Raw genomic sequence first — 15,690 nt, 5'->3', positions numbered from 1 at the left:
GCATTATTTGTAACTGACCTCTTATAATTCTTACTGTCTGAGCAGATATCCACCTCCAAAAAGAACTAAAGAGAGAAAGACAGAGAGAGATTTGAAGTGTTTTTTTTAAGTAACCCAAATTTTAGCAATTCCTGTTTTGCTCAGCATAATACAAAACTGATAAAGTATCATTTTTCTAGTCAAATCTATTATTTAACTTAAAACATACAGTTCAGTTGTTTATTATTTGTTCAAATCTATAAATAAAAAACATTACATTCAAAGACTTTATTTTTCATGAGAATAATGAACAATAATCCAAGCTTACCATTTCACAAGTGGCCTTTTCCAATTGCATACTTCGATGAGCACATTCCAACCTTATGATTTCTAAGATTTCATCAAAAAAGAGGCAGTTGGGAAGAAGAGAACCACTAGACTCCCTACAACTCTGTTAGGCTCTGATTATGTTTACAAATGGTTTATACCCATGCACAAAGTTGGAAGCCAGGAAGAGGACGGATCTCTCATTAAATTAAGTTCCTAAACCTCTAAGGGACCAAGGAGTCTCTACTTACTTCCCAAATCCTGGGTTTTCCTTCTATGCCACAGACTTAAATGTATCCAGGGTAAAAACTCTCAACTTTCATTATAACAATCATCTGTGGAGCTACTTATTTATTTAAATTAAAAAGTTGTTTTTTATTTGGATATGATTGACACACAATGTTACATTAGTTTCAGGCCTGTGAAGCTTTTTAAAAACATGGATGTTTAAACTCCACCCCAGATTGACAGAATCAGAATCACTGCTGGAGGCCCAGACATCAGAATAGAGTTCCACAGTTGATAGACACTGATATATATCCAGGCTTGAGAACCACTGGTCTATGGTGGAGGAGAAATCCAGAACTTCTAAGGGATGACCTTGAATGACAAGTGACAGGATTGGGGACTGTGCAAATATGTTAACTGGGAAAGCTGGATTTGCCCAATTATGTAGTCTAAACTAGCATTATTCCCTACAATTGGGTGTAGGGAAGGGGAGTGCGAAAAGAAAGGAAAACGAAAGTAGTTTGGGTCAGATGTAACCAGAGGTACAGAGGTGGAACTAGAGTCAAAATCTAGGACTCAAAATCAAATTCTGACTCTGCCAAATGCTCACAGTGCAAACTTGAACAAGTCACTTAATGTCTCTGAGCCTCCTCATCTGGAAAAATAAAAAGGTCATGGGATTGCTGTGAAGACTAAAAGTATATGAAATGACTCTGTAAATTATTATGTACTAGACTAGTGTTTTTCAAACTATGGGCAACCACCAAGCAAAATACTAAGAAATAAATTTAGTGGGTTACAATCAACATTTTAAAAACAAAGGGACAGGCACCTGGCTGGCTGAGTCAGCAGAACATGTGACTCTTGATCTCAGGGTCATGAGTTTGAACCCCAAGTTGGGCACAGTCATCAAAAATGAAATAGAACAGGGATGCCTGGGTGGCCCAGTGGGTTAAGCATCCAGCTCTTGTTTTCGGCTTGGGTCATGATCTCACGGTTCTTTAGTTCAAGCCCTGTGTTGGGCTCCATGCTTGCAGCACGATGCTAGCTTGGGATTCTCTCTCCCTCCCTCGCTCTCTGCCCCTCCCCTGCTTGTGTGTGCTCTCTCTCTCTCAAAATTGATAAACTTAAAAAATGAAACAGAGCAGGGGCACCTGGGTGGCTCAGTCAGTTAAGCATCCGACTTCAGCTCAGGTCATGAGCTCGCAGTGAGTTTGAGCCCCATGTCAGGCTCTGTGCTGTGTGCTGACAGCTCAGAGCCTGGGACCTGCTTCAGATTCTGTTTCCCTCTCTCTCTGTCCCTCCCCTCCCTTGCCCTCTGTCTCTCTCTAATATAAACATTAAAAAAAAAAATTTAATAAATGAAATAAAATAAAATATCTGATCGAAATTCTGTTTCAGAAGCTTCAGATCTTTAGATTTTTTTTTTTTTTTTCCAATTAGTAAAGCGCAGTGCCTACTGCTCTATCATCCTGATAAAAGCCTGAAGACTTATTCTCTGGAGAGGGTTAAACAAGACATTTCTAGACAGGGACATACCAGAAACAGTAAAGGGGAGAGCATCATGTTGAAAATGGAGAAATTAAGCAAGCATATTGAATAAGAGCTCCCAGCCTTCTTGCCCCAATTTTCACCAATCAGGAGGGAAATACAGAAAGGATCCTGCTTTGAAGATTCTAACTAGACCAGGGGGAAAAAACCTCAAGTAGTAATATTGGGGTTCACTAATTGTCACATCAGGTCAACCTACAACAAAGTTAATCAATTCCCCCCTCTTAAAATTAAGCAATTAAGGATTACTAGATGTCTTAGAGAAACCTCCAATGTGAAGGAATCAAAACCAAATAACTATCTGTAGAAAAAAGGGGCGCCTGGGTGGCGCAGTCGGTTAAGCGTCCGGCTTCAGCCAGGTCACGATCTCGCGGTCCGTGAGTTCGAGCCCCGCGTCAGGCTCTGGGCTGATGGCTTGGAGCCTGGAGCCTGTTTCTGATTCTGTATCTCCCTCTCTCTCTGCCCCTCCCCCGTTCATGCTCTGTCTCTCTCTGTCCCAAAAATAAATAAAAAACGTTGAAAAAAAATTAAAAAAAAAAAAAAAAAAGTTCTGCAACAGAAGTAAACACAGGCAGATTTGTAAATAAAGACTATGACAACTTTCATATGCCCACTTTACAATGTTTGTTAATTATTCTTGGATTCACAACAGTCCTCCTGTTATTAGAAATGAGGAAACTGAGGCAAGAGAAGGAAGTGAAAAGAAACTTGCTACTTTGTAGCAAGCAGGCACCCACCTGGACACTGCAGCTGCTGTCCTACTCTATTGGACTACAACCCTTTCCTTAAAAATGCCTGTCAGCGCATAACTCTTTCTCATCACAGACACCCAAGGCATCCCCACCAAGAAGTAATAAACAAATCAAAGAACTCCTTCTCCCTGAGGAAAAGAAACCACACACCCAAAGCCAGTAACCTTCCCAATCTGCGCTTTGGATTGGGAAATTAAAGAAAGAAAAAAAAGAATGAATGAATGAAAAAAGAAATTCAGGGGACCAACTTCTCAGACTGAAGACCAAGTTATTAGGTGTACTCCACACACTGGGAAATTACAGAAACACTGCTTAAGTAGAGATAAAATCAGGAAGTCCTCGGGTCTTCTGATTTCCATACTAAACTTAGAGCCCAAAACAAAAACAAAACAAAAATACCTGAAATTAAAGTATTTTCCCCAAATAGTTGTATTCTTATATGCTAATATAAAACCCATAAGGCCTAGAGAGGTCCCTGATATTTACAGCTGATTCCAAGTGTTCACTGGTGTTTACGTCCCATCTCCAAACACAGAATAGTGTTGGCACTGACCCAGGCAGGACCCCCACGCACATTTCCCTCTGAAATCATTAGCTTCACATCCACTTTCCTACGTTCCATCTCCGATAGATTCCCTTGGTCAGTATGGCAAATGGAGAGGAGAGCAACGACAGGCTTGTACTTTCACTACGTCCCTCACAGAAAACAATAAAATCTCAGGAGGAGGAGCTGGCAAGGGACAACTCACCTGGCCCCGGCTCCCACCACGATACAAAGACACAGCGAGAGCAAAAGAAGCTCTGCACCCCACACCTCACTCTGCGAGAGAAAGACGACTTTCAACGCAAGTGGACCTAATCCTCAACATCTCTTTCCCACGTGGGTCTTCTCCCTCTCCTGAGCACTGGGTCGGACTGGAGAGCGTCTGGAAGGAATCAAACCACGCCAAGGATAGGGAGGAGGATGGTGACGAGCTCCAGGCAGACACCCCAGTCCCTCCTTAGAGGCCCTGGGCTGTACGACTCCAAGTTCCGGGGTCTGCGTTCCCACCACCCACCCCGAGACCCCAGGCCCCTCTGCGTCTCCCCCAGAGGGAAACTCAAGGGCCCAGAGCTGCGGAGAGGGCTGGGCTGCCCAGCACAGGTTCGAACGGGATGGAGCCCGGGCCCGCGTGCTGGCGGGAGGCGGCCCCGGGCTACCGCCGCCCCTCCCCCGGCCCCAGTCTCGCCAGGTCGGATCACCGGCCCTGGAGCGGCTCTCACCTCACCTCAAAGCGGAGGCGTCGGTGGTCCGGCGGCCCAGGGAAGACCCTGCGCAGAGGCGGTGGTGGACGGGAGGAGAGGCCGGCAGCCCCGGCGATGGCTGACAGGCTCGCAGCACCAGCCCGGCCGGGCACACGGTGAGGGGCGGGGCTTCACGGGAGCCGGCCCCGCCCCCGCCCCGCCCCTGCCTCCCACCTCAGCGGGCGAGCCCCATGAGGCGACTACGTCCGGGGTTACTCCGGGCCGTTCACCTCCGACCCCGCTCCCCGCTGCGGCTCGGTGTGGCCGGCCTCGATGAGAGGCGCGGGCCCCGAGGACCGGGCGACAGCCAATGAGAGGAAGGCTCGGGGCGGGGCGACGTGAGGCGATGCCGATGGTCCGAGCGCCGCTCTGCCATTCGGGGCCCAGCGGCGAGAGGGCGGGCGGGTCCCGGGCGGTCGTGGCGCGCCAGGCTCACCCTTCACCGCCCCCTTTGGTGGGGGCGGGTGCAGGGCCGGCTGGCCCTTTCCGCCTGCCGGCGGAGGAGAGGCGGGTGGGGGAAACGGCCCCACGTGCACCTCCCAGGAGGGAGAGAAGCTCACGGGCCGCAGAAAGTGAGAAGCCAGCCAGCTTGCAGTACTGGAAGGAAGTCCAGCACCAAAGAGGACGGAGCAGAATAGGTGGTGTTCGGGCCCGTAAGGACCTTATCCTTTTCAATACTAACCCCTTGAAGAAGTGGGTATTGCATGTATGAATTGCCCAGGATCACACAGGCTAGTTTCCAAGTTAGTACAGAGTACAGGCTAACCCCTATTCTGGAACAACATAACCAGCCCATTGGCTTGCTAGGCGGCCCCAAAGCAGCCCACTCCAAAAGACTGAGGTGCAGGGTCCTGGATTATTGAGGGAAAGCCTCAGTAAAGGAAGCTCAGTAAGAAGGGCAGAGTGCCAATGGACAACAGTTCTTTCTGCCTGCCTTGAGCAGGGAAAATAGAGGGCAATAAATTCCGGATTTCTCCGGTTAGAGCAACCCTCCCAACCTCCATTGTGGTTCCGCCAAGTCATTGAACAGAAGCCAACCAGTTCCTCTACCTTTACCAGTTACTTCATAGCCACACTTTCATGGTGGCTGTGTGTTGAAAAGTAACAGTTAAGAGTTTCAGTATATAATACAACTATCAGATGGGAGAGAAAGAAAATTGGAGAAAACTGCACTTCAGAAAAAAAGGGGTGAGCTTAACCCCTTACAAGAATTTAATGAAGCACCCAGAGTACTTGCCTGATCTTTACACAGTCTTGTGCTAAATGTCAAGAGAAGGACAGTGAATGGTGATTTGGTGAGAAGAAGCTCTATGCCAGAGGGCAAAAAGTACATAGGATAGGAGTACACACCTGAGGTCAGTTCTTGGGCTGAAGCAGAGGCAGAAAGATGGGAAGGTTCGTCAACAAGGGACAATATTCACCTAGGACTCCTCATAATACCACTAGGTGGTAGCTTCTCCAAGAGTTTACCAACCTACTTTAATAGGAACTGGAAAAAGAAATTTGGAAACATTTGGACCTTACAGAGCAGTGGGCCATTTTTCACAATGACTGTGTCTGTCGTTGGATGCATCTGTCAAGGAACAGAGATAGGAAAATTAGAACTTAAAGGTAAATGAGCATAACTTCCTGGTTTTAACAAGATGTTTGACTTGCCTGGGGGGGGAAAAAGGCCCCAGGAAGAGGGAAGCTTTGCCTCTCCTGGAAAGAACTAAAAATCTTGAGGCTGCCTCTTTTATTTTTCATATACCTTTCCTATTTCTAAGTAATAGGAACTCTGCCCCCAAGATTCTTTCTTAGTGGTGTTGCTGTAGATCAGCCTTAGGAGCACTGCAAAACCAGGGGTAACTCTCAGGAACTTCTGTGAAACTTCAGCAAGTCCTTACATATCCTGCTTCTCACCTCACTGAATATTTGAAGTAACTGAGCTCTGAGAAGAACCAGACAAGGAAAGGCCTGATGAAAGAACCACAGTGGAAGAAAATGAAGGATGAGTTAGGATATATACCAAGACCACTTACATAAAATCTAGTTATTATCAAATATTAAGATGTGTAGGCAGAGAACTAGGTCTTTAAAATAATGCATCTAGAATTTCAACAGCTCCTCAGTGTTGTGTTGTTTGGTGCATGCCACAACCTGCTAGTTTAAGCTCTTTAGAGCTGTTCCATGAGTTCTTGCCACACAAGCCATTATAATCTGTAAGAAGTGGAGGAGGAGAGCCAAAGGGTGGAGAGAGAACTTACTATACAAGACTAACAGGTGGAAGAGAAGAGAGTGACTGGAGTGGCATACTTCTAGAAGCTGAAACTAGACAGCTATAATGGGCTAAATTGTGTTCCAAAATTCGTATGTTGAAATTCTAACCCCCAGTACCTCAAAATGTGAGTATTGGGAATAGGGTCTTTAAAGAGGAAATTAAAATTTTAAATGGGGTCATTAGGGTGAGCCCTAATTCCAAATGACTTTTGTCTTTATGAGGAAAGGAGTGGTGCCTGGCTAGCTCAGTCGGTAGAGTATGCGATGTTTTTTTTTTTTCTTTCTCTTTTTTCTTTTATTTTTTTAACTTAAATCCAAGTTAGCATATAGTGCAACAATGATTTCAGGGGTAGATTCCTTAATGGAGTATGTGATTCTTTTTTTTTTTTTTAATTTTTTTTATCCTTTATTTATTTTTGAGACAGAAAGAGACAGAGCATAAATGGGGGAGGGTCAGAGAGAGGGAGACACAGAATCTGAAACAGGCTCCAGGCTCTGAGCTGTCAGCACAGAGCCCGACGCGGGGCTCGAACTCACGGACCATGAGATCATGACCTGAGCCGAAGTCGGACGCTTAACCGACTGAGCCACCCAGGCGCCCTGGAGTATGTAATTCTTGATCTGATCTCAGGTTTGTGGGTTCAAGCCCCACGCTGGGTGTAGAGATTACTTAAAAATAAAATCTTTGAAAAGAAAAAGAGATTAGGACACACAGACAGAGAGAAAACCATCTGTGAATCACAACTGATGAAGCACTTACCAGAACTGTGGCTTTTATGCTGGAGAAGATGGCTATCTACAAGCCAAAGAGAGAAGCCTCAGAAGAGACCAACCCTGCAGACACCTTGATTGTGGACTTAATAGCCTTCAGAACTGTGAAGAAATAAATTTCTGTTGTTTAAGCCACCCAGTTGGTGATACTTTATTATGGCAGCCCTAGAAAACTAATAGCTCCCAAGTGTCAAATGGCTTCCAGGTCTTTCAGGAAGGTTACATAAAGGTATCAGGGACTTATCTTGAGCATTCCAACTACCTTCCAGCCTTAAAGATGGTCTCTCTTCCTATTCTGGGGAAAGTAAGAAAACTCTAAGCAGTTCCTGTCTTTAAGGTGATACAGTCTAGTTAGGAAGACAAAACTAAACACGAAAACAGTGTCTATGTCTTGCTCCTTAGATGATAGCCATGTGAATTTTATAAGAGCCATAGATGGGAGAGGATAAATTTTCAAAAATGAGTAAGACTTGGGGCACCGGAGTGGCTCAGTTAGTGAAGCTTCCGACCCTTGATTTCAACTCAGGTAATGATCTCAGAGTTTGGGAGCCCCACGTATGGTGCCACACTGACAGCACGGAGCCTGCTTAAGATTCTCTCCTTCTCCCTCTGTCACTCCCCCACTTGTACTCTCTCTGCCTCAAAAATAAATAAATAAACATTATATAAAATGAGTAAGCCTTGAAATGTATAAACAGTAGGTGTGTCAATGTCCAAGCCGTTTTGGCACTTTATTTTCAATTCTATTTCAGTTTAGGGCAGTGTTTCTCAATGTTCCACTGACCGCATGAAATAGAATCACTAGGTGCTTGTTAAACTTCAGATTCCCAAGGTGCCTGGGTAGCTCAGAGGCCACTCTGTTCCGTTTGAGCATCTGACTTCCGCTCGTGTCCTGATCTTGTGGTTTGTGGGTTTGAGCCCTGTATTAGGCTCTGTGCTGATGGTTTGGAGCCTGGAACCTGCTTCGGATTCTGTCTCCCTCTCTCTTTCTGCTCCTCCTCTGCTCATGCTCTGTCTCTTTTTCTCAAAGATAAATAAACACTCAAAAAAAATTTCATGGGGTGCTTTGTTATCCAGTCCTGAATACCTGTGCTGAGAGCTCCGAGCCTGGAGACTGCTTCAGGTTCTGTGTCTCCCTCTCCCTCTGCCCCTCCCCCACACATGCACGCCTGCGTGCTCTCTCACAAAAATATTAAAAAAATTATTTTTTAATTATTTTTTTTAATGAAGACTTTTTAAAAAATTAGTAATTACTCAACCTGAAGTTTGAGAATAATAGTTTAGGGCTTATCATTATTGTTCCCCTCTGCTGCCAGTGTCTCTGTTAAACAGCAATGCCTCCTACACCTGCACTTCTAAGACAGGAAAGTCTATCAGGTCAGGCCAGAGTTAAACCAAGGGAGGAAAGACAGTGCCTTAATGGGAAACTGAACAGTGAAGAGCCCACCTGTCCTGGTGGTTGGCCACGGTTCCAAATTCCTTAAGTAGCAAGGTCAGTGATCAACTTTTAGAACAGAGGATAGAGGAAACACTGAGATATTATTTCCCACTGACCTCCGTTATATAATGTATTCTCTAACCTGGCTTCTAGTTCTTGCCATACCTATTCTTTTTTTTTTAATATTTTAAATGTTTATTTATTTTTGAGAGAGAGACAGAGCACAAGTGGGAGAGAGGCAGAGAGAGAGGGAGACACAGAATCAGAAGGAGGCTACAGGCTCTGAGCTGTCAGCACAGAGAGGGCTCAAACTTATGAACCATGAGATCATGACCTGCAGAAGCTTAACCAACTGAGCCACCCAGGTGCCCCTTTAATTGTTTTTAATGTTTTTTTTATTTTAGAGAGAGAGACAGAGCGTGAGTGATGGAGGGGCAGAGAAGAGAGGGAGATACAGAATCCAAAGCAGGCTCCAGACTCTGAGCTGTCAGCATAGAGCCTGAGGCGGGGCTGGAACTCACAAACTGTGAGATCATGAAGTTGGATGCTTAATGAACTGAGCCACCCAGGTGCCCCAGACTGCCATACCTATTCTTACCTTGGCTGACGTCATCCTTCCTACCTCCTATTTTCTGAATCTTTCTATTCCTTGGAAGTCCCATATTCTCTAAGATCTCTTTTACTTCTCCAGCTTCCACTGATCTCTCCTCTGAATTCCTGTAGCAGTCTGGTCACGACCACCTGGTTCAGCACTTATTAGGCTATAATTTTCTATGTGTGTGTATATTGGTTTTAGCTCTCCAACTGAATTTTAATAATCTTAAAGGCAGAGAGCATTTCTTATAGTTTGGTACTCCCCTCTATAGCTCTTAGAGTAGGTGTAGGTATAAATATTAGTAAGTACTTCACTGACTGAAATAAAGATTAGCTCTGTACCTGAGAGGCCGCTTTGTTCCGGCTGTCTGCTTATCCGTCTTCATGTCACCTCTGGGAGGCAAAGACTCCAGTAAGGTACTTGGCTTTTTTATAAATGGACAGACTTCATCAAGAAAGTCAGTGCCTTCACCAGAATTGTAGCTCCAGTTGTGAGATAAGGGAAAAAGGCATAAAAGCCTTATCTGAACACTATGGAACACTACACTTCTTTGTTCTGGTCAGCCATTCAGGTTCATCCAGACTTAAGAGCCTGAGGGAACTTCACACCATGAAGTCAGAAAATGTCCTCAAGGAAGCCACTTTATAAGTCTGCTTCTGATGATGAAAGGTAGGATTACACAACAAAGAACATAGTTCATAGTAGAGATTCACCACGATGTTTTCACATGGACACTTGGGTTTTCACATGGGTACATGGGTTTTCAAAAGGCATTTCAGTTGTCCCTCCCTCCTTGTCATCTAGTCCTGAACACCTAGTCTCTATCCATATTTGGTAGTTACCTAACCTTAGCTCCTTCTTCCATGACACCTCCAATATCTTTTCTTTTTTAAACCTAAGTCAACATAGCTCACAACTCAACAGCTAAAGAAAGTTTAAAGGGCCCTTTTACCTAGAGGCAGAAAAATGGACAAGATGGTTCATTTAGGTCTTGCCCAATGCTGGGATTTTGACATTTTATATTGATCAGCTTTATTATCTTCTCATCTCTGAACTCATTCTCCTGCAAATCAATAAAAATGTTCCTGGTGAGTTTACTTTCTACTCTTGTCCTCACTTTCTCTTCAGACTTCTCCAGTGTCTACATTACTCCTTATATATCAGACTAAGCTTTTTCCTGCTACATGTTTAGATCTCTGCTTATCTACCCCAGATACCCTCACTCTCCATTATTATTATATATGCAACATGATATATAATACATTAGTAAATTTTACTGAGCCTCTATTTTTAAGGAAAAGTGAGCCATCATTCAACTTCCTTTCATCCTTTTCTTCAGTCTTAAAGTTTTCTCATATCATAATTTGGACCAGAAGATTTCACAATCTTCCTGTCTTTTTTCACTCTCACCTCTGGTCAACACATTAGACCAGCAGGTAGAAGGCCATGTCCCCAACACAAATCTTGTTCATCAGTGGATCTGCTGTGCTCATGTGTACAGCAAAAAGAAAGATAAGGGAAAGCAAAAATGAATGAAAATAAAATACAGTTTAAATCAATGAATGAGTTGGCCATAATCAATTGAATACCATAATTTTGAGGGTCAATACAGGCAAGCAGAAATGAGAAGAACTGATTCTTGGAACTGGCAATCTAAGCCAAAATACCTCAAGAGCAGCAGGGACTTTGCCTTCTCTGTGTTGTATTGCAAAGAGTTTGAGCTCTTTAATCAGATAGACCAGGCTTTGAATCCTGACTCTGTCACTAATTAGCTCTGTGACCTTGAGCAAATGACCCCTTTTCTGAGCCACAGTTTCCTTGTCTATAAAACTGAGGTATAAGAGCTACCTTGTAAGGTTGTGTTTTGGATTAAATGTTATAACCAAAATGTAAAGTTTCCAACACAGAGCTTGGAACATAACAAGCACACTGAAAATATCACTTTCCCTCTTCCTTCTGTGCCCCCTTCTATATCCTATGAGTGCTCGGTACAAGAACAAAATATCCTACAGATGTTCACTTAATTCAGGAATTTTTATGTTATTAAATTCACCACCCCACTCACCCGAGGCCAATATCCCAGTGTAATAGAGCATGTGATCAGAAACCTAGGGATAATCTGAATCCTTTACCCTGATTTGGAGGGAGCAAGCAAACAGGAGAAGTGACTGGCCTGGGCTTCTGAAAACCAATGGAAGGCTGGCACTCTGAGTCCCATGGTTGTACCACACTGAAAAGCCTCTTTGGCCTCTTTGGCAAGGATGTGGAACAACAGGAACATTCATGTACTGCAGACAGAAGTGTAAATGGGGACAACCTCTTAGAAAACAATTTGGCATTAATTAGTAAAGCTGAACATATCCTGTCTACCCTATAACCCACCTTCCATTTCTGAATTTATACTCCAGAGAAACTTTCTTCTTTTTTTATTTTTTTTTTAATGTTTATTTTTGAGAGACAGAGTGCAAGCGGGGGAGGTCCAGAGAGGGGGACACAGAATCCAAAGCAGGCTCCAGACTCTGAGCTGTCAGCATAGAGCTCCACACGAGGCTCCAACTCATGAATGGTGAGATTCTGACCCGAGCTGAAGTCAGACTGAGCCACCAGAGAAAACTTTCATATGTGCCCATGTTCATCGTTCATTATAGTCAAAAACTGGGAACCCCAGGTCTCTCGGCAGTAGAATGGATACATAAATTGTGGTATATTAATACAGTGGAATATTATAAAATAATGAGAATAAACAAACAATTCTACAATGAAATACGGATGAATTTTACAAACATAATGTTGAGCAGGATGCCTGGGAGGCTCAGTCGGTTAAGTGACCGACTCTTGATTTCAGTTCAGGTCATGATCTCAGGGCTGGTGAGTTCGTGCCCCATGTCTGGCTCTCTGCTGACAGTGTGGAGCCTACTTTGAATTCTCTCTCTCTGCCCCTTCTCTGCTCATGCTCACTCTCTCGCTCTCTCTCAAAATAAATAAATAAACTTTAAAATTAAAAAAACCATAATGTTGAGCAAAAAAAAAGCCAGACACAAAAGAGTATGTTTCTGGTTATATAAAGTTCAAAAATAGGCAAAACTCATTTGTGGTGGTAAAAATCTGAATAATGGTTACTCTGAAGGTAGGTAATGACTGAGAGAGGACACGAAGAGAGGTATATCCATTTTGTGTTATACAAAATAAAAAGTATACCTTAAAATACATAAAGAATGAATCCATTTATATAACTTCAAAAGCAGGCAAAAAAAGTATATTTTTAGTGATACACATACAGTTGACGACTTAAAAACCTTGGAAAAATGATTGGGAGGAGGGAAATGAGTGGGATCAGAAAATAAACAGTTTCTAAGACACTGGCAATGTTTAATTTCTTAATTTGGGCGATGGCTATATGCTGTCCTCATTGTTATTACTGTTGTTATTAATTAAAATTACACTTATTTTCTATATACTCTTCTATATGTATGATACATTCCACAATAAAAGAATTTAAAATAAACCAAACCAACCAAACAAAAGCATGCACCTTTAAAAGAAAGAGAAGCAGAGCATGGCATTAAAATAGTAATTTTAGAGCTGTAAGAGGTTTCAAAATCATCTTGTCTAACCATCTCAAGAAACTGAAACAGAGGCCAGAGAAGTTAAGTGACTTACAGTGATTCAGTCAATTACAGACCCTAATCTAGAACTTAGTAAACCTCTTGGCTTCTTGACAAATGCTCCTTCCACAGACCCACCATTTGATCCATCCAGTTCTAGTTTCCCATTATCTTCCAGAATCACATCTCTTACCTGCACACATCAGAAAACTTACCTAGAGCATTTACTTTCAAATGCCCCCTCTCTGTAAAGAGAGCTTTCATACTATTCTTACTTTCGAAACTTATACTACAATAAAAAAAAAGAAGAAAAGGGAAAAAAAAGATAACTTACCTATGTTATAGCTTTCTTTCCCTCCTAAATTAGAAATCTTTGTTGTAGGGAAAGGAGATCAAGAGAGATTATCCTCTCCTCCACATATAGTCCAGACACTGAAAACCACTCAAAGTATCTAGTAGTACAGAAAGGGACCCAGGTATTTTGCCTTGTTAATACAGCTCTCTTGCTTCTCTGTATCCCACGGTATAGCCACACCAACATGCAGGATTACTTTTGGGCCTTTGAGACACAAACGAAAAAGGGAAGGGTCTAAAAATCAGTAAAAGAAAACTCTTCCACTTTATCTTTGTCCAAGCACGAAGTTTCCTCTGGGAAGAGTGAGCTCTTCTGCCACCTTGTGACACAGAATGACAATAGCGAGCCCTAGATATTTTCCTACTGCTGCTCCAAGGGGGCAGCACTGGCATCTAATGTGGCATCTAGGAAAGAATGAATCTATAGAATACTTCAAATAGACAGACGGTGGGGGGCAGTGCAGGGAGAGTGCCTGATACCAAAAGGGAGCAGAGGATCACGTAATCATGTTAAGGTAATAGTAAGCAAAAATCATGAAACTCACGGAAGGCAATGGAGCCCCTTTATTCTCCCTACCCACCTGCCCTGCTAAGAGAATCCGGCAACTGCAGCAGGGAAAAAAGTAATGCTCTAGGTTCCAGTATTGCTCTGGAACAATAAAGATCTGAGGCACTTATGTTCCCTCCACTCAGTGGCCTCTCTGCTCCTTTACATAGCAAAACATCTCAAAAAAGTTACATACACGTTTTCACCTCCGATTCCCTCTCAGCCCCTTCCTGCTTCCGCCACTCTGCTGCAAGTGCTGTCACAAAATTGTCAAATCCACCGATATGGTCTTTATTATACACAACCTCAACACAGCATTTGACCAGCTGATTCCTTCCTTGAAAGACTCTCCTTTATTGGTTTCTATGCCATCTACCCTCTCGATTTTCTCAGCTCAGATGTCACCTCCTCAGGGAAGTCCGCCCTGACCACTCTAAATGTAACCTCTGCTAGTAGTTCTTCACCTTATCACCTGTTTGCTACTTCACAACTATCACAACCTCTAATTATCTTGTATTTGCATTTGTATATTATCATTAGCCCTCTGCACTAGTTTGTTTTCAACTGTGTTTATAGTCTGCTTCCCATCATTTCATTTGAACACAGACTTGGTCTGGCTCACTGCTAGAATAGTGGCTGGCCACAGCACTTGTTGAATAAATAAGTGAAAGGCACCATGGTTGCAAGCTCAGCACTTCTTCCACATTTCAGGCAACATGCTATCCTTTGGTGACACCTCTTTCCATTCTGTTTCCCCATCAAGATTTCCCTTGAGCTAAATTCAGCAAGATTTCAACCTGAATTAAAATGCCAGGAAACAGGGTAATATCTAAATTCTGATTTGCCTTGGATCTCATGAACTCCCTCATGGAAAGTCCCTTGACTCAAGCTCCCTTCACACCATTATCAGAGTGTCAGGCTCCCCGACCTTCTTACACATAGTCCAACCTATGTTGGCTTCAATCAATTAAATTTACAGTGAGTAGAAAGACTGCAAAGACTCTTGACTTAGGCAGAGGATCTGAGTAGATCTTCACTTCTGTTGTATGATCCACCTATCTATGCTATCACAAAGTCTACAGAGTATACTAGATATATATATACTCTTTGCTAAAAGATACAATTTTAGAAAAATTTTCAGGGGCACCTGGGTGGCTCAGTCAGTTGAGCGTCTGACTCTTGATCTCAGCTCAGGTCATGACCTCACAGTTCATGAGCTCAAGCCCCATGTCAGGCTCTGTGCTGACAGCATAGGGCCTGCTTGGGATTCTCTCTCTCTCTCTGCCCCCCCCCCCCAATAAATAAAACTTAAAAAAAAAAAAAGAAAAGAAAAATCTTCAACAGTCATCTGTCTAGGAAAGCCTTCCCAAACTTCAGACAGAATCACTCTCCCAGTGTTCTTAGCACTTCCTCACCACCTCTCAATGCAATAGTCATGGTGCAATGTGGTCTACCTATACTCACTTCACTATTCAGGGGTGTAAAAATGTGAAAAACTCGGTAGGTATGTTTGTGCTAATGCGAGTTTATGCATGTAACTGAATAAATTCTAGGGATTATTTGTTTGGAATTCTCTAGTTATAGAGGAGAAAACTGAGATTTAGAGAACTCAAGCAAGTTTCTCAAGGTGACATAGTTAATAACAGGGCTTACACTAAAACCCAATTCTATCAATTCCTAGTCCAGTGCTCTCTACCATATAATTCACTAACTCATTCAGTCCTAGTTTCCTGCTCTATTCTTGAAATCACCTTGCTTAATAGAAATCTCTACATCTCTTAATGTCAGTGTATAAATCTGTAAGCCTGTGTCAGTGAGCATGCACATGAATGTCTATGTGTCCATCTGCAAGCATTTGCAAACCTTATTACTGAGTGTTTATGTCCTTCATTCTAGGGAAACCTCTAGGTAATTACAGTTCCTTACGTTGGCACCAGCAGTGAAGTCGGAGGAAGACTTTTTGAGTCAGTCATTAATAGGAACATTTGGTCCTCTCTCCA

The 15,690-nt window shown here is 43.1% G+C and overlaps 1 protein-coding gene across 6 annotated transcripts in view; it reads right to left on the bottom strand.

Moving 5' to 3' along the window:
• ACACA (acetyl-CoA carboxylase alpha) overlaps positions 1-15,690 on the bottom strand; it is a 274,923-nt gene that overhangs the window by 227,555 nt on the left and 31,678 nt on the right. Inside the window, exons 1-2 of one of the 6 annotated variants that reach the window (XM_030296958.2) lie at positions 4,106-4,227; positions 3,587-3,763 (exon numbers count right to left, since the gene is read on the bottom strand). The exons of 1 other annotated variant lie outside the window; for it this stretch is intronic. Coding sequence is in view for 1 of the 5 variants with exons in the window: in XM_030296955.1 (XP_030152815.1) it covers positions 19-65 (47 nt within the window). In the remaining 4 variants the exon portion in view is untranslated. Of the gene's footprint in view, positions 1-18; positions 66-3,586; positions 3,857-4,105; positions 4,228-15,690 lie in introns of those variants that run through there. 4 more of the 6 variants (XM_030296964.1, XM_030296955.1, XM_030296956.2 and 1 more) reach the window with 4 other exon arrangements.

This window comes from Lynx canadensis, chromosome E1 (assembly GCF_007474595.2).
Source record: "Lynx canadensis isolate LIC74 chromosome E1, mLynCan4.pri.v2, whole genome shotgun sequence".
Taxonomy (NCBI): domain Eukaryota; kingdom Metazoa; phylum Chordata; class Mammalia; order Carnivora; family Felidae; genus Lynx; species Lynx canadensis.
Note: the sequence above shows the minus strand (reverse complement) of the source record. Positions and strands in the feature narration are given on the sequence as shown.